This window comes from Anomaloglossus baeobatrachus, chromosome 2 (genome assembly GCF_048569485.1).
Source record: "Anomaloglossus baeobatrachus isolate aAnoBae1 chromosome 2, aAnoBae1.hap1, whole genome shotgun sequence".
Lineage (NCBI taxonomy): Eukaryota > Metazoa > Chordata > Amphibia > Anura > Aromobatidae > Anomaloglossus > Anomaloglossus baeobatrachus.
In genome coordinates this window covers 464872468-464886557 of record NC_134354.1, presented here as the reverse complement: position 1 = coordinate 464886557, position 14090 = coordinate 464872468, and the positions used below count along the sequence as shown (strand labels likewise).

General features: G+C 40.8%; 1 protein-coding gene across 2 annotated transcripts in view; it reads left to right on the top strand.

The window, feature by feature from the left end:
* GALNT17 (polypeptide N-acetylgalactosaminyltransferase 17) overlaps positions 1 to 14090 on the top strand; it is a 581607-nt gene that overhangs the window by 500181 nt on the left and 67336 nt on the right. For both annotated transcript variants that reach the window (XM_075336335.1, XM_075336337.1), the window contains 2 exons: positions 11270 to 11455; positions 11547 to 11684. In XM_075336335.1, coding sequence (XP_075192450.1) covers positions 11270 to 11455; positions 11547 to 11684 — 324 coding nt within the window. The remainder of the gene's footprint in view (positions 1 to 11269; positions 11456 to 11546; positions 11685 to 14090) is intronic.

Here is a 14090-nt window from a genome sequence, read left to right as displayed (position 1 = left end):
ATTATTGCACATTAACAGTTGGGTTCAAGAACATCAAAATTAAATATATCCATTGCATTATCTTATTTTGTGCAAACTTAAAAACTCAAAGTCATGTTCCCTAAGGCTTTGTATATCTCAGCCAAAGCCAGATGTGGATTACACATAAGAGGTGCAAGTCTTTACATTATACTAGTGCTTTTGTTTCCATTTACCTTAAAGGACCACTCTAGCATTTTTTTTTTGCCCCCGCTGTTACCTATTATTAATGTGTATATAGTATTAAGCTACTTAGCCATCATTGTCTCCTTCTGTTCCATCACTGCTCCGGTCCTCTCCTGCTTTATGAGTCCGCAGTACTGGCTAATCAGTTCATCACTGGAAGTCACCTTCTCAATGTACCGTGCTATTGGTTTTATAAGACACACCAGACGCACCCCAGATTTAGAGGAAAAAAAGGGAACAAAATATGAGGTCGGCCTTACAAATCCACTGCTGTCTTACCAGAGGAGGTGGCAGCGGTGGTGGAGCATGGTTGCAGGAGCCAGGGGCGGTGGTGGAGTAGGATGATGCTGCGGGTGGTGCAGTGGGTGTCACAGATCCTCGCTGCAGGCGCTGTGAGGCAGGGAGAGCATCCAGAAGCTGTCGGCTGTGCTGACAAAGAAATGGCGCCTGGACGCAGCACATGTCCAGATGGAGTCAATGACAAGCTGAGATCTTATCTGTACACGTGCCACCTCCAGGCGCCATTTTCCTTAAGTCCACCGTAAAGAATCAATGTGCCAGAGTTGACGCGTGCACAGATGGGATCTTAAGCCAAGAGCTCCAACTGCGCACGCGCTGACTCCAGGTGCCATTATTTGAAGCCTGCACTGCCAACACTGGCCCCTGCTCACCACCTGCAGCACAGTGCCCAGCAGCAAGCCCATAGCACAGCCTGCCACCTACAGTAAGCACAGCGCCCTTGGCCTGCAGCATCTCCCCTGCCTCCTGTGACCCCTCTCCACCACCCCCGGTAAGCTACATTCAGATTATAAGATGCACCCCTCATTTTCCTCCCAAATTTTTGGGAGGAAAAGAGCGTCCTAGGAGGCACATGTAGGCTTATATTAATAAAAGAACTCTGCTGTGCTGAGTGTACTGGCAATTCAGAGTTGATGTCAAATTATGTATGACAGGTCTGGAGTATTGATGGAAATGGCATAAGACAGCTAAAAAGTGCTATGTATGCTTTAATAGGGAGCGCTGATGGCACTCCCTCCTCCATACACCATGGTCATGGGATTGCTATAGTGAGAGTGCTCGACCTACTGAGTCATTGGAGACCCAGACAGCTCTGCTTTACCAGCAGCAGACTGCATTTACCTTGTAACTAGGGTTAGTATATTATAAATCGCATGATAATACAAATATTTCAGTATTTAAATGTCCCAGAATGTCTATTATGATGTAATGGGGGCACATTGTGCTAAATAAAATGAAAAATAAATTAATAAAAGATAACAAGTAAAATATATAAATAAAAATTCCATTGTCAGTCCAAGTTTCTGTTACTAGTCACGCCCTAGAAAAAAAAGGGGTATTATATGTAAAAATAATTGTTACCAAATGGGGAACACAGTTTTAAAATGTATTATGAAGGTCATGTGTGGTCATAAAAAAGTGAAATTGAACTGACATCAATTGCCCTTATGTTTTCCACTCGTATCACTCAATGTTAGCAAAAAAAAGGGAGCGTATGACAGTGACTTAAAAATAAGGTCTCGTAAATCACGAGAAAAAAATACATAAAAATACTTGAATATCTGAACAAAAAAATTTTTTTCTAGCCTTTTTAACAGAATATACAGAAAAAAAAATCCAAAATGTGCCTTCTCAGGAACAGGAGTAAACAGCCTGGTCTTGAACTAACCTTCACAACTATTTTTTTGTGTTGTTCATTTCCTTGCTAAATGCAAAGTTAAGCATTTAATCTTTCTAAATAAAAAGGGAACAGAGAGGATTGCAGACATGCGCTGCAGAGCAGGCTGTCAATCAAAGTGGAGGACAGTTATCAGAGTATAGTGATTAGTGACTAACAGCCCCTGGACCACTCCAATGACTGGAAACAAGCAGTTGCAAGGGGGAAAATTTAATTGTCTCTCTGTACCTGCTGCTCCAGTAAGTAATTTACACAGGATTTTCATGCTACGTACCTGCAGTATAATCTTCAACATGACAGATATGTTCTATATATCCTCTAGCATGTTTTGTAAGCTACAGTGGGTACGGAAAGTATACAGACCCATTTACATTTTTCACTCTTTGTTTCATTGCAGCCATTTGTTAAATTAAAAAAAAGTTAATTTTTTCTTATTTATGTACACTCTGCACTCCATCTTGACAGAAAAAAGACAGAAATGTAGAAATATTTGCAAATGTATTAAACAAAAAAATGAAATATCACATGGTCATAAGTATTCAGACCCTTTGCTCAGACACTCACATTTAAGTCACATGCTGTCCAATTCCTTGTGATCCTCCTTGAGATGGTTCTACTCCTTCATTGGAGTCCAGCTGTGTTTAATTACACTGATGGGACTTGATTTGGAAAGGCACACACCTGTCTATATAAGACCTCACAGCTCACAGTGCATGTCAGACCAAATGAGAATCATGAGGTCAAAGGAACTGCTCAAGGAGCTCAGAGACAGAATTGTGGCAAGGCACAGATCTGGCCAAGATTACAAAAGAATTTCTGCAGTATTCAAGGTTCCTAAGAGCACAGTAGCCTCCATAATCCTTAAATGGAAGAAGCTTGGGACCACCAGAACTCTTCCTAGACCTGGCCGTCCAGCCAAACTGATCAATCATGGGAGAAGAGCCTTGGTGAGACAGGTAAAGAAGAACCCCAAGATCACTGTGGCTGAGCACAAGAGATGCAGTAGGGAGATTGGAGAAAGTTCTACAAAAAAAAATCTTTAAAAAAACGCAGCTTTTTTTACTGCCAAGAGATCAGGTTTTGCTGCCAAAGAAGTCCCTAAAATGTAGCCAAATGCCGTGTGGAACATAGCCTAAAGGGAATTTTGTGAGCGTGCTGCATGAATTTTTTCCACATTTAGAACATAATCAATTTTTTATGTATTTTTTAATTTTTTTTTAAATTATTTAAAAGCTATCTGTTCAGGTGATATTTTAAATGGAAACAGCTGAACCGACACATATGCATTTAGAAAACATTCATTAATACTTTTATTTTTCTATAACAGATGCTGTAATAATTTGAAACTATAATCTGGTTAAAGGCATCAACTGACACCAAATATCAACAGGAAAGGTCAAAGTGATTGTCACTGCCACAATCAATATCATCAGAAACTCACTCTGACTAATCCTTATGTTTGTGTTCAGCAACATTTGTAACTGGCATGACTCAAAATGTCATCTTTAAATTATGGGAAATGGCGTGATAATGGATGCATATAATACATAAAGTGCATCCAAAACATAAGCAGTCATCTTCCTATTTGCATTCAGATTGCTTGTCATGGCCACTGTTTTTGTGAAGTTTCACTAATTCATCTGTCTTTCTACTTTACAATGAATTAGTGATTTCCTAATGTACCATGATGATTGATTCTGTGGATTAACTCAGATCAAGTTTTTATATATCTGCGGAAAACTAGACAGCCCATTATCTGCTTGCTCATATCTTGGCAGGGCCCTTTTGGCACCGAATACTTCACAGCCTGATAAAGTAAGCAGTAAATGACATGTCTATATATTACCTTATGTAATGGAAATCTCAAAAACCATTGCTGACAGTATCACTATATTTGCATTAGCATTTGCATACATGGGAAAACTAGTTAAATTAACTGCAAGGATTTGTGTAGCTGACAAATTTGAAATACACATACTAGATATTAAAATTATATGAAAAACTTTGTTGCAGCACATACGGAGTAAAAACGTATTTTATTGGAAATATATAGTAAAAAACACGCAGGGATGGTAGGTGGAAAAACAGCAACTGGCCCCAGAATCACCGGTTTACGCGTTTCGAGGCGTGCGCCTCTAATCATAACCATGGTGGTTATGATTAAGAGGTGCATGCCTCGAAACACATAAACCAGTGTTTCTGGGGCCAGTTTGCTGTTTTTTCACCTACTATCAGTGTGTGTTTTTACTATATTTTTTCCAATAAAAGAAGTGTACACTCCTTATGTGCTGGAACAAAGTTTTTCTTGGATTGTCTTGGACAGATGCTATGCACCTAGAGGAACAGGTGAGCTGGATTTGAACCTTCTTATATTGAAATTATGTGTCCATATAGTCTAAATGTACCTACGATATATAATAATTTAGAATAGTCATTCTATATTATGAACCCCTATACCTCTTATTTTTTCAATATATGGTGCCTCCATGAGAAGTTGGACTTCACTACCTGGCCTCTTATACTCTCCCTATCAGATCAAACGTAATTTTACATTTTTTTCCATTTTCTTTTCGAATGCTTCAGATCAGGAATTAGCACACCCACATAGGAACCTTACATGGAATGTGTCATCAATAAAGGAATCTTGCAAATTTCTCAATTGAGACTGAACTTTTTTAAACTCTAACTTCCTGTGCTTTCAGGAACAGTTTTCCAGCAGGCTCTTTGTCATCAGAGGCATGATTGGAAGAACTGATCTATGTGTAACTGAAAACAGATAATCCACTATTCACTATAGGCAATGTCAGAGCTGACCCTCTCTCCCTCAATTGCTTAGGCTGCCTAAGACTGGAGGCACACTTGCAAGTGACTCGGCGAGTCTCTCATCGGCATTACCCGGCACGGCCGCACACTCTCTGGACAGGAGCATTTCAGTTGCATAGAACTACAGGTAGCAGACCCGCTCCTATCAGGAGAGAAGTTAGCCACGCCGGGTGATGTGATCCAATAATCGTGTGAGTTATGCGTTCGTGTGAGTGCATCCTAGGAAAGACCATGGATATGAGCCCCTGAAGCCCTGCAGGGCAAAACACTGCAATTAATGTAGTGGAACATAAAAAGTTGAAAAACATATATATTACTTTTACACAAAAAACAATTAAGAATCAGTTTAAGCAGTTTTTCTTATACTAAATGCTTTCTTATGGGGAAAAAAGAATAAAGAATAAAATATACACATATATGGTAATGCTGCATCTTGAATGAACTACATTACATTATCAAATTATTTTTGCCACATGTTGGATGCTGTAAAAAAATAAATAAATGAAAATAAAGCCAGAATTGATTGGGGGGGGGGGTTATCCAGACTGAAAAAAAAAAAAAAAAAAAAATAAAACAACATTAAAAATTGTATGTACTCTGAAATAGTACAAAAAAGATTGCAACTTGTGCCAGGAAAAATACTAATAAAGGGACATTAATTAAAGGATACAATATTAAGGTTTTTTAATCTCTTCACACTATGGCCATTTTCAATTTTGTATTTTTTTCCTCCCATACATTATTTTTCTGTTAATATAGCCATATAACAGCTTGTTTTATTGTGGGCTGAGTTGTAATTTTGGAGTGACACCATTCATTTTACCATATAGTGTACTAGAAAACAGGAAAAATTTCAACTGCAGTGAAATTGCAAAAACAAAATGTGATTCCACAACTGGTTTTTTTTTATTTACTATGCTCATTATTTTTTAAAAATGAGCTGGCTTTATGATTCTCCAGGTCAGTATGAGTACATAGATACCAAATATGTGTAGTTTTTTGTTTATTTCTATGGCGAAAAAGTAATGAAATTTGTCAGACAAAATGGCTTTTATCGATATTTTCCAAGAACCATTATTTTTCTAGATCTGGGGCCAAGTGATGGGTCATTTTTTGCACCTTGACCGGATGTTTTTACTGATACTGTTTTTGTGTAGATATGATGATTTGATCTCCTCTTATTGTATTTTATTTCAGTGTTGCGACGGCCAAAAAAACCTGATTCTAGTATTTTGATTTTTTTTCCAATACACTGTTTACCAATTGGATTACTTTATTTTATATTTTGACAGATCGGACATTTCTGAATGCAGTGATATCAAATATGTGTATTTTGTTAGTTGTTTTATTTTTATTTAATGTCTTATTTAAAAGGGGGGTGATTTGAAGTTTTGTGTTTTTTTCTTGTATTGTTTTCATATCCATCACTTTTTTATAAAAAAAAAACTTTTTTACTGTTTTTGTTAGTCCCCTTGAAGCTGTGATTGTACAATCAGCACCGATCTGAATAGCAGAAATTACGATCTTATGTAAGCCGGCGTTCACAGGAGGATCAGCGTCATCAGCTGACCCTTGGCTATCGTGACAACCAATCAACACCTCACAATCACATCACAGGCTTACTGATTGGAGCAGCGAATGACGTGCTCCCATCGTGTGCGTGTTAAATCCAGCTTTCAGAGATTGCAGGATTTAACTGGTTAACAGCCACTCCACGGCTGTTAGAGACACATGATGGCTGATTAAAACAGCTATCAAGTACAGGGAAAAATACGGGTTCGGCATGCGATACCGCATCAAAGGCAGGAATGCAACATATGACGTAAATATGTGTCATATGTCGCGAAGGGCATAAATACTACTACACAAAAACAAATGCCCTTTCAGTAAAAAAATATATTCGAAAAAAAATCAATATTGTCCCAGTGGAGGCTGTGCTATTTTGCCTATGTACATTGCATATTTTGGGTATTCACATGAAAGACTGATTGATGGGGGTGCCTTAAGGGGGCTTTACGCAGTAGTGATATCGCTAGCAATTTGTAGCGATAGCGAGCGTGTAAGTACCCGCCCCCGTCGCACATGCGATTGTTTGTGATTGCTGCCGTAGCGAACATTATCGCTACGGCAGCGTCACACGGACTTACCTGGTCGTCGTCGCCGCTGTGACTGCCGAACAATCCCTCCTTCAAGGGGGAGGGACGTTCGGCATCACAGCGACGTCCCCGCAACGTCACTAAGCGGCCGGCCAATCAAAGCGGAGGGGCAGAGATGAGCAAGACGTAACATCCCGCCCACCTCCTTCCTTCCGCATTGTGCCCGGCGGCAGGTAAGGAGACGTTCCTCGCTCCTGCGGTGTCACACATAGCGATGTGTGCTGCCGCATGAGCGATGAACCACCTGGATAAACAACCCTTACCGATTTTTGAGTTTGGGACGACCTATCCATGGTGAACGATTTTCACCATTTTTGAGGTCGCTTAAGGTCGCTGGTCAGTGTCACACACTGCGATATCGTTAATGACGCCGGATGTGCGTCACTAACAACTTGACCTCGACGACAAGACATTAACGATATCGTAGCGTGTAAAGCCCCCTTTAGTGTTGGACTTCCACCAATCTATTAAGTACCGATACTCTAGACCAACATTTCCCAAACTTGCAATCTGCAAGTTTAACTTTTGTTCATATTCAGATAACCCTTTTATATTGGATAGTAGAAGTTATTCTTTACATGATATGCATTAAAAAGACTTCTCTCAAAAGTATCATACACACAAAAACATAATATATAGCATGGACAGGGAGAAATTTGTGACTACTTGTCATTTAATCACAATGAGAGAACGGTCCACCTAATGATGGTACTGTACAGGTGCCTATACAAAGGTGTAAAGAATACCACCAGTGCCCATATAAGAAATGGTTAAAGTCACCTCTTCTTTTGTGAGTACATCATTTAAGTGGGTGCCTCCACACTGAAGAGGATGCTGTCTAAAATAAGAAGTGTCCCAGCATTTTAAAGTCCTGGTCTTAAGGGAAATTGTAGCTCTTTTTCCTAGAGGCTGTGGAAGCATTAGTGATATCAATTCCCCACACCATAAGGAATATGACAACTTCAAGTAATCCCCGGAGGAGGTCAAGATAAAAACCCTTTAGGAAATGCATCAGTATGGAAACAGAAACAAATAGCAGATGAGGACAGTTTGCATATAAAGGTTTTGTTTAGGTATTAGCCAATGTTGGGCCTTTGACGATTGGTGCAGAGAGAACATCAGTAAGAGAATAGAATCCTGACCCCCTGGATCAAAGATCTAGGACTAAGACCACCCACGTGAATGAAGTGCTCCAATTAGCAATGGAAATTTTACACTGTGTTATGATTTTGGTGAGATTGAACCATTTCCTATACAGTCACTGGCGGTATTATCAACACCATTGGATGTGCATCTGTACCACCCTTAGGTGGACCATTCTCCCATTGTGATTACGTGACAATCAGAAATGTCCCATTGTATGTATAAGATATGTTTTTTATGCATACCAAGTAAAGGATGATTTTTACTATTTACATCAATTTGTTTGTCCCCACTGCTGATTTCAGTGTTTCATTGTCGATGATGATACACTTGGCATGGCCAATCAATAACCCTAATTAGAGTAATACTTTTTACAAGTAGATTAATTATAGAATAAAAATATAATGGTACATTAATCATGGAAGCTGTAAAATTAGTTTGTTATAATGCAATAGCAAATGCATACGAGGAAAGCTCATTGTGCAAAATCCCTGCTATAAATGGTGTAAACCAGCAGCAAGGTTCCTTTGATTAGCAGACACTTGATTGTGGAATTTGCCACTGGGTTTTTGTCTCCTGATCTGAAAGCAGCATAATGTATAGTCAGAGATCCTGATTCCAACAATGTGTCACTTACTGAGCTACTTAGTGTAGTTTTGATAAAATCACCATTTTCTCAGCACTAGATTACCATTACATTGATAGTAAACCTGCTGCTACCTTGGATCATCAACACTTCTGGTAGGATTATGTGGAGAGCATCTAGGCAGTGGACTACTGGCTGTATAAACGGCCTAGATTGGCTATTTTCATCAACTATAGCATCATATATAGATGGCCAAGCATTTAAGGAACCAAGGTTTAGCCCTGGTGTACATCCCCCGATGAACCCCTAGGATTTAAAAGAGGGGGAAACGTGTCGGGATCTGCAGGGATTTGCTTGAGGACTTGTTTTTTTAAGCTAAGTACCTCTTTTGATTTACAGGCCAAAAAATATGTTATCTTTCATATTATTTTTCTCTGTAGTAAGATTTATGAATATAATAGGGGGACATTGATCTCCATATGATTGTGGACTCTCCTAGTGAGACAGTTGTAAACAGCAATATATTAACCCTATAACGCATACCTGGGGCCTTGCAGGCCTGCTAGGTCATTTGTTTTCTATGGTAGATTGAATTGCTTGCGCATTCTAGGGTTAATCTATGAAAGACTGACTATACTTTCATTTCTCTTGACTTTTATTAGCGCATAGCACTTTATGATTTTTGATGGTGGATGCCACATCTGTGGTAAGTAGGGGCCGTGCAGGGACAACCAACGCTGAATGGGGGCACCAAAAAAATGAGGGTGAAAAAGCACCGCTGTCAGGAAAAAGAGAAAAAATAGTTACCTTATCCCTATACTGGAAAAATAACCTCTGTTTCCTAACACCCCCTATATTTGGATTGCCACCATAAGGCATCTGGTTTGTGTTTCACTGTGCACAAAACACCTTTTTTGTCTTGACTTTTACACAACTGATTTTACGCTATATATATTTTGTTTTTAGAGGCTTTTTTTGTGCGTTCAGACTACTGCCCGTTACACCATATATCACAGGGTCGCTCATCTAACAACCCATGTACCTCGACGCGTTTCTCCTCCAAACGGGAGGTTCCTCAGCGGTCGTTTGTAGAATAAATAGAATGACTTAACATGGTGTATAGTGTAGATCAGTTTTCCAACATGTAATATCCTCCAACTATAGTGAACTGTAACACGAACACGAACCGTAACACGAACGTCCCAGAAAGCTCGTGTTCGGGGTCGTGTGCATGAACACCATGTGTTCGGTATGGACCCCAAACTTTACAGTTCAGGTTCACCCATCCTTACTATTGACTACTGGACAGATTAGGGGTTGTTCAGACTGCTGTATTCACAATTTCGGGGAAACTATCCCTTTCTCTCTTGGAGGTGCCCCTCAAATATTCGTGTTTAATGATTGTTATTTAATTCTCTAGAACTTGAGAGATAATATATCATAACCTTAGGTGATATCATCTTGGGAGGGGGTTTCACATTGTCTATTGTGTTTTTAGCACATCTACCAGAGTGTAGAATTGCATTTGAAGTATATTGTAAGCTGTGTCTTACTTTTAATGATATAGAATAAACATTAACTTTAGAAGTTGTTTTGTCTGTGAAAATTAGGTTTTGATACCTCCAGTATTGCACATTCTGTGAAACTGTACACTGTATATGAGCAGAAAGCTGCCAATCAGTGGTGTGGGTGGGGTTATAGAGCTTGACATTCAAATAATTACTAGATCTTCAGCAGAGTAAGCAGTGATTTTATCAAAATGACACCAAGGAGATCTGCAATTGACACATGGCTGGAATCAGGATCTCTGTGCCCTACATTATGCTGATCACAGATGTGGTAGCAACAACCGGATGACAGATTACCTTTAATAATAGCACTTCATGGTTAATGCTGATCAAGTGACAATGCAAATACTGAAAATATACCATTACCTGTTACATATCCAGAATAGTCTTTGTCTTTGATTGTGGTTCATGTTAAAGGTTTTGTTCCTTGAATTCTAGACCTTCTCTGAAAATTGTTACAGGTCTATCTCCTGGGCCAGAAGAGACTCATTTGTACATATATTTCTAGTGCAGGAGGTAGTCAAATAAATCATTGTCCATGTCATAAAGGCTTATGTTTGGTCTACCAAAGTAGACTTTATTTCTTAGCAATGGTCTACTCTAGCTCACATAATATAATAATATTTATTCATTTATATAATGCTATTAATTCCACAGCGCTTTACATACATTGTGAGCCCCAATGGGGATAGGTTTGCCAATCTAAATTCCCTATCAGTAGGTTTTGTGAGTGTGGGAGGAAACCAGAGAACCCGGAGGAAACCCACGCAAACACGGGGAGTGGTGGGATTTGAACCCAGGACACCAAGACTGCAGTGCTAACCACTGAGCCACCATGCCACCCCTGTAGATAGTAGATACTGCGTATGAAAATCCACATTAGAGGTACTTGTGAGAAAAATTGACCTCTAATTTTCTGCGTCTAGTAGTCAAAAGCTGTATTTACAATGAAATATTCTGCAGTCTTATGCTTTTACATAACACAAAACAAGTCATATATGAATTTCATGATTAAAATGACTTAAAATGTCATAATATGAGATTATTGATATTGAAAACTCTGCTATTATTAAAAGACATTGCTTTATTCTAGGTGTGGCTGTGTGGTGGGAGTATGGAAGTCCTTCCATGTTCAAGAGTGGCCCATATAGAACGCAAAAGAAAGCCATATAACAATAACATAGATTTCTACACAAAGAGGAATGCTTTACGGGTAGCTGAAGTTTGGATGGATGACTACAAATCACATGTTTACATTGCGTGGAATTTACCATTGGAGGTAAGGTTTAAATAACATAACATTAGAAATAAACTAAATTATACAATTCACGGCATTTGAAATATTAAGCTAATTTTTATATCTTTTTCAGAACCCAGGAATAGACATTGGTGACATATCGGAAAGAATCGCTTTAAGGAAAAGCTTAAAGTGCAAAAACTTTCAATGGTACTTGGATAATGTTTATCCAGAAATGAGAAGATATAATAATACCGTTGCTTATGGAGAGGTATGGTAAATCATGTCTATATGCAATTCTAATCCTAATAGGTATTGCCCATTAACACAATTATCTTGGGGCATATTATCATCATTATACTTAAAAAGATAACGCTTGAGCCTTGTTTTGCAGTTCATATCTCATCCTGAGATACTATAACATGTTTTAGCTTTTTTCCATCCGTTATGTTTTTATTTTGTTGTAATTAAAGGGGTTTTCTAGAAATGGAAAAAAAGTCAAAAAAGGAAATCCAATCTACAGTCATATGACAAAGTTTGGGCACCCCTATTAATGTTAACCTTTTTTCTTTATAACAATTTGGGTTTTTGCAACAGTTATTTCAGTTTCATGTATCTAATAACTGATGGACTAAGTAATATTTCTGGATTGAAGAAGGGAATTTTGTTACTTACCGTAAATTCCTTTTCTTCTAGCTCCTATTGGGAGACCCAGACGATTGGGTGTATAGCTACTGCCTCCGGAGGCCACACAAAGCATTACACTAAAAAGTGTAAGGCCCCTCCCCTTCTGGCTATACACCCCCAGTGGGATCACTGGCTCACCAGTTTTAGTGCAAAAGCAAGAAGGAGGAAAGCCAATAACTGGTTTAAACAAATTCACTCCGAAGTAACATCGGAGAACTGAAAACCATTTAACATGAACAACATGTGTACCCGAAAACAACCAAAAATCCCGAAGGACAACAGGGCGGGTGCTGGGTCTCCCAATAGGAGCTAGAAGAAAAGGAATTTACGGTAAGTAACAAAATTCCCTTCTTCTTCGGCGCTCCATTGGGAGACCCAGACGATTGGGACGTCCAAAAGCTGTCCCTGGGTGGGTAAAGAATACCTCATGTTAGAGCTGCGAAGACAGCCCTCCCCTACGGGGAGGCAACTGCCGCCTGCAGGACTCTTCTACCTAGGCTGGCGTCCGCCGAAGCATAGGTATGCACCTGATAATGTTTGGTGAAAGTGTGCAGACTCGACCAGGTAGCTGCCTGGCACACCTGTTGAGCCGTAGCCTGGTGTCGTAATGCCCAGGACGCACCCACGGCTCTGGTAGAATGGGCCTTCAGCCCTGATGGAACCGGAAGCCCAGCAGAACGGTAGGCTTCAAGAATTGGTTCTTTGATCCATCGAGCCAGGGTAGCCTTAGAAGCCTGCGACCCTTTGCGCTTACCAGCGACAAGGACAAAGAGTGCATCCGAACGGCGCAGGGGCGCCGTGCGGGAAATGTAGATTCTGAGTGCTCTCACCAGATCTAACAAATGTAAATCCTTCTCATACCGATGAACTGCATGAGGACAAAAAGAAGGCAAAGAGATATCCTGATTAAGATGAAAAGAGGATACCACCTTCGGGAGAAACTCCTGAATGGGGCGCAGCACTACCTTGTCCTGGTGGAAGACCAGGAAGGGAGCCTTGGATGACAGCGCTGCTAGCTCAGACACTCTCCGAAGAGATGTGATCGCTACCAGAAAAGCCACTTTCTGTGATAGTCTAGAAAGTGAAACCTCCCTCAGAGGCTCGAAGGGCGGCTTCTGGAGGGCAACTAGTACCCTGTTCAGATCCCATGGATCTAACGGCCGCTTGTACGGGGGTACGATATGACAAACCCCCTGCAGGAACGTGCGTACCTTAGAAGTCGTGCTAGACGCTTCTGAAAAAAGACGGATAGCGCCGAGACTTGCCCTTTAAGGGAGCCGAGCGACAAACCTTTTTCTAACCCAGATTGCAGGAAAGAAAGAAATGTAGGCAATGCAAATGGCCAGGGAGACACTCCCTGAGCAGAGCACCAGGATAAGAATATCCTCCACGTTCTGTGGTAGATCTTAGCGGACGTGGGCTTCCTAGCCTGTCTCATGGTGGCAACGACCCCTTGGGATAATCCTGAAGACGCTAGGATCCAGGACTCAATGGCCACACAGTCAGGTTCAGGGCCGCAGAATTCCGATGGAAAAACGGCCCTTGGGACAGCAAGTCTGGTCGGTCTGGTAGTGCCCACGGTTGGCCGACCGTGAGATGCCACAGATCCGGATACCACGCCCTCCTTGGCCAGTCTGGGGCGACGAGTATGACGCGGCTGCAGTCGGATCTGATCTTGCGTAGCACTCTGGGCAAGAGTGCCAGAGGTGGAAACACATAAGGGAGCCGGAACTGCGACCAATCTTGCACCAAGGCGTCTGCCGCCAGAGCTCTGTGATCGCGAGACCGTGCCATGAAGGTTGGGACCTTGTTGTTGTGCCGGGACGCCATTAGGTCGACGTCCGGCCATCCCCAGCGGCGACAGATTTCCTGAAACACGTCCGGGTGAAGGGACCATTCCCCTGCGTCCATGCCCTGGCGACTGAGGAAGTCTGCTTCCCAGTTTTCTACGCCGGGGATGTGAACTGCGGATATGGTGGAGGCCGTGGCT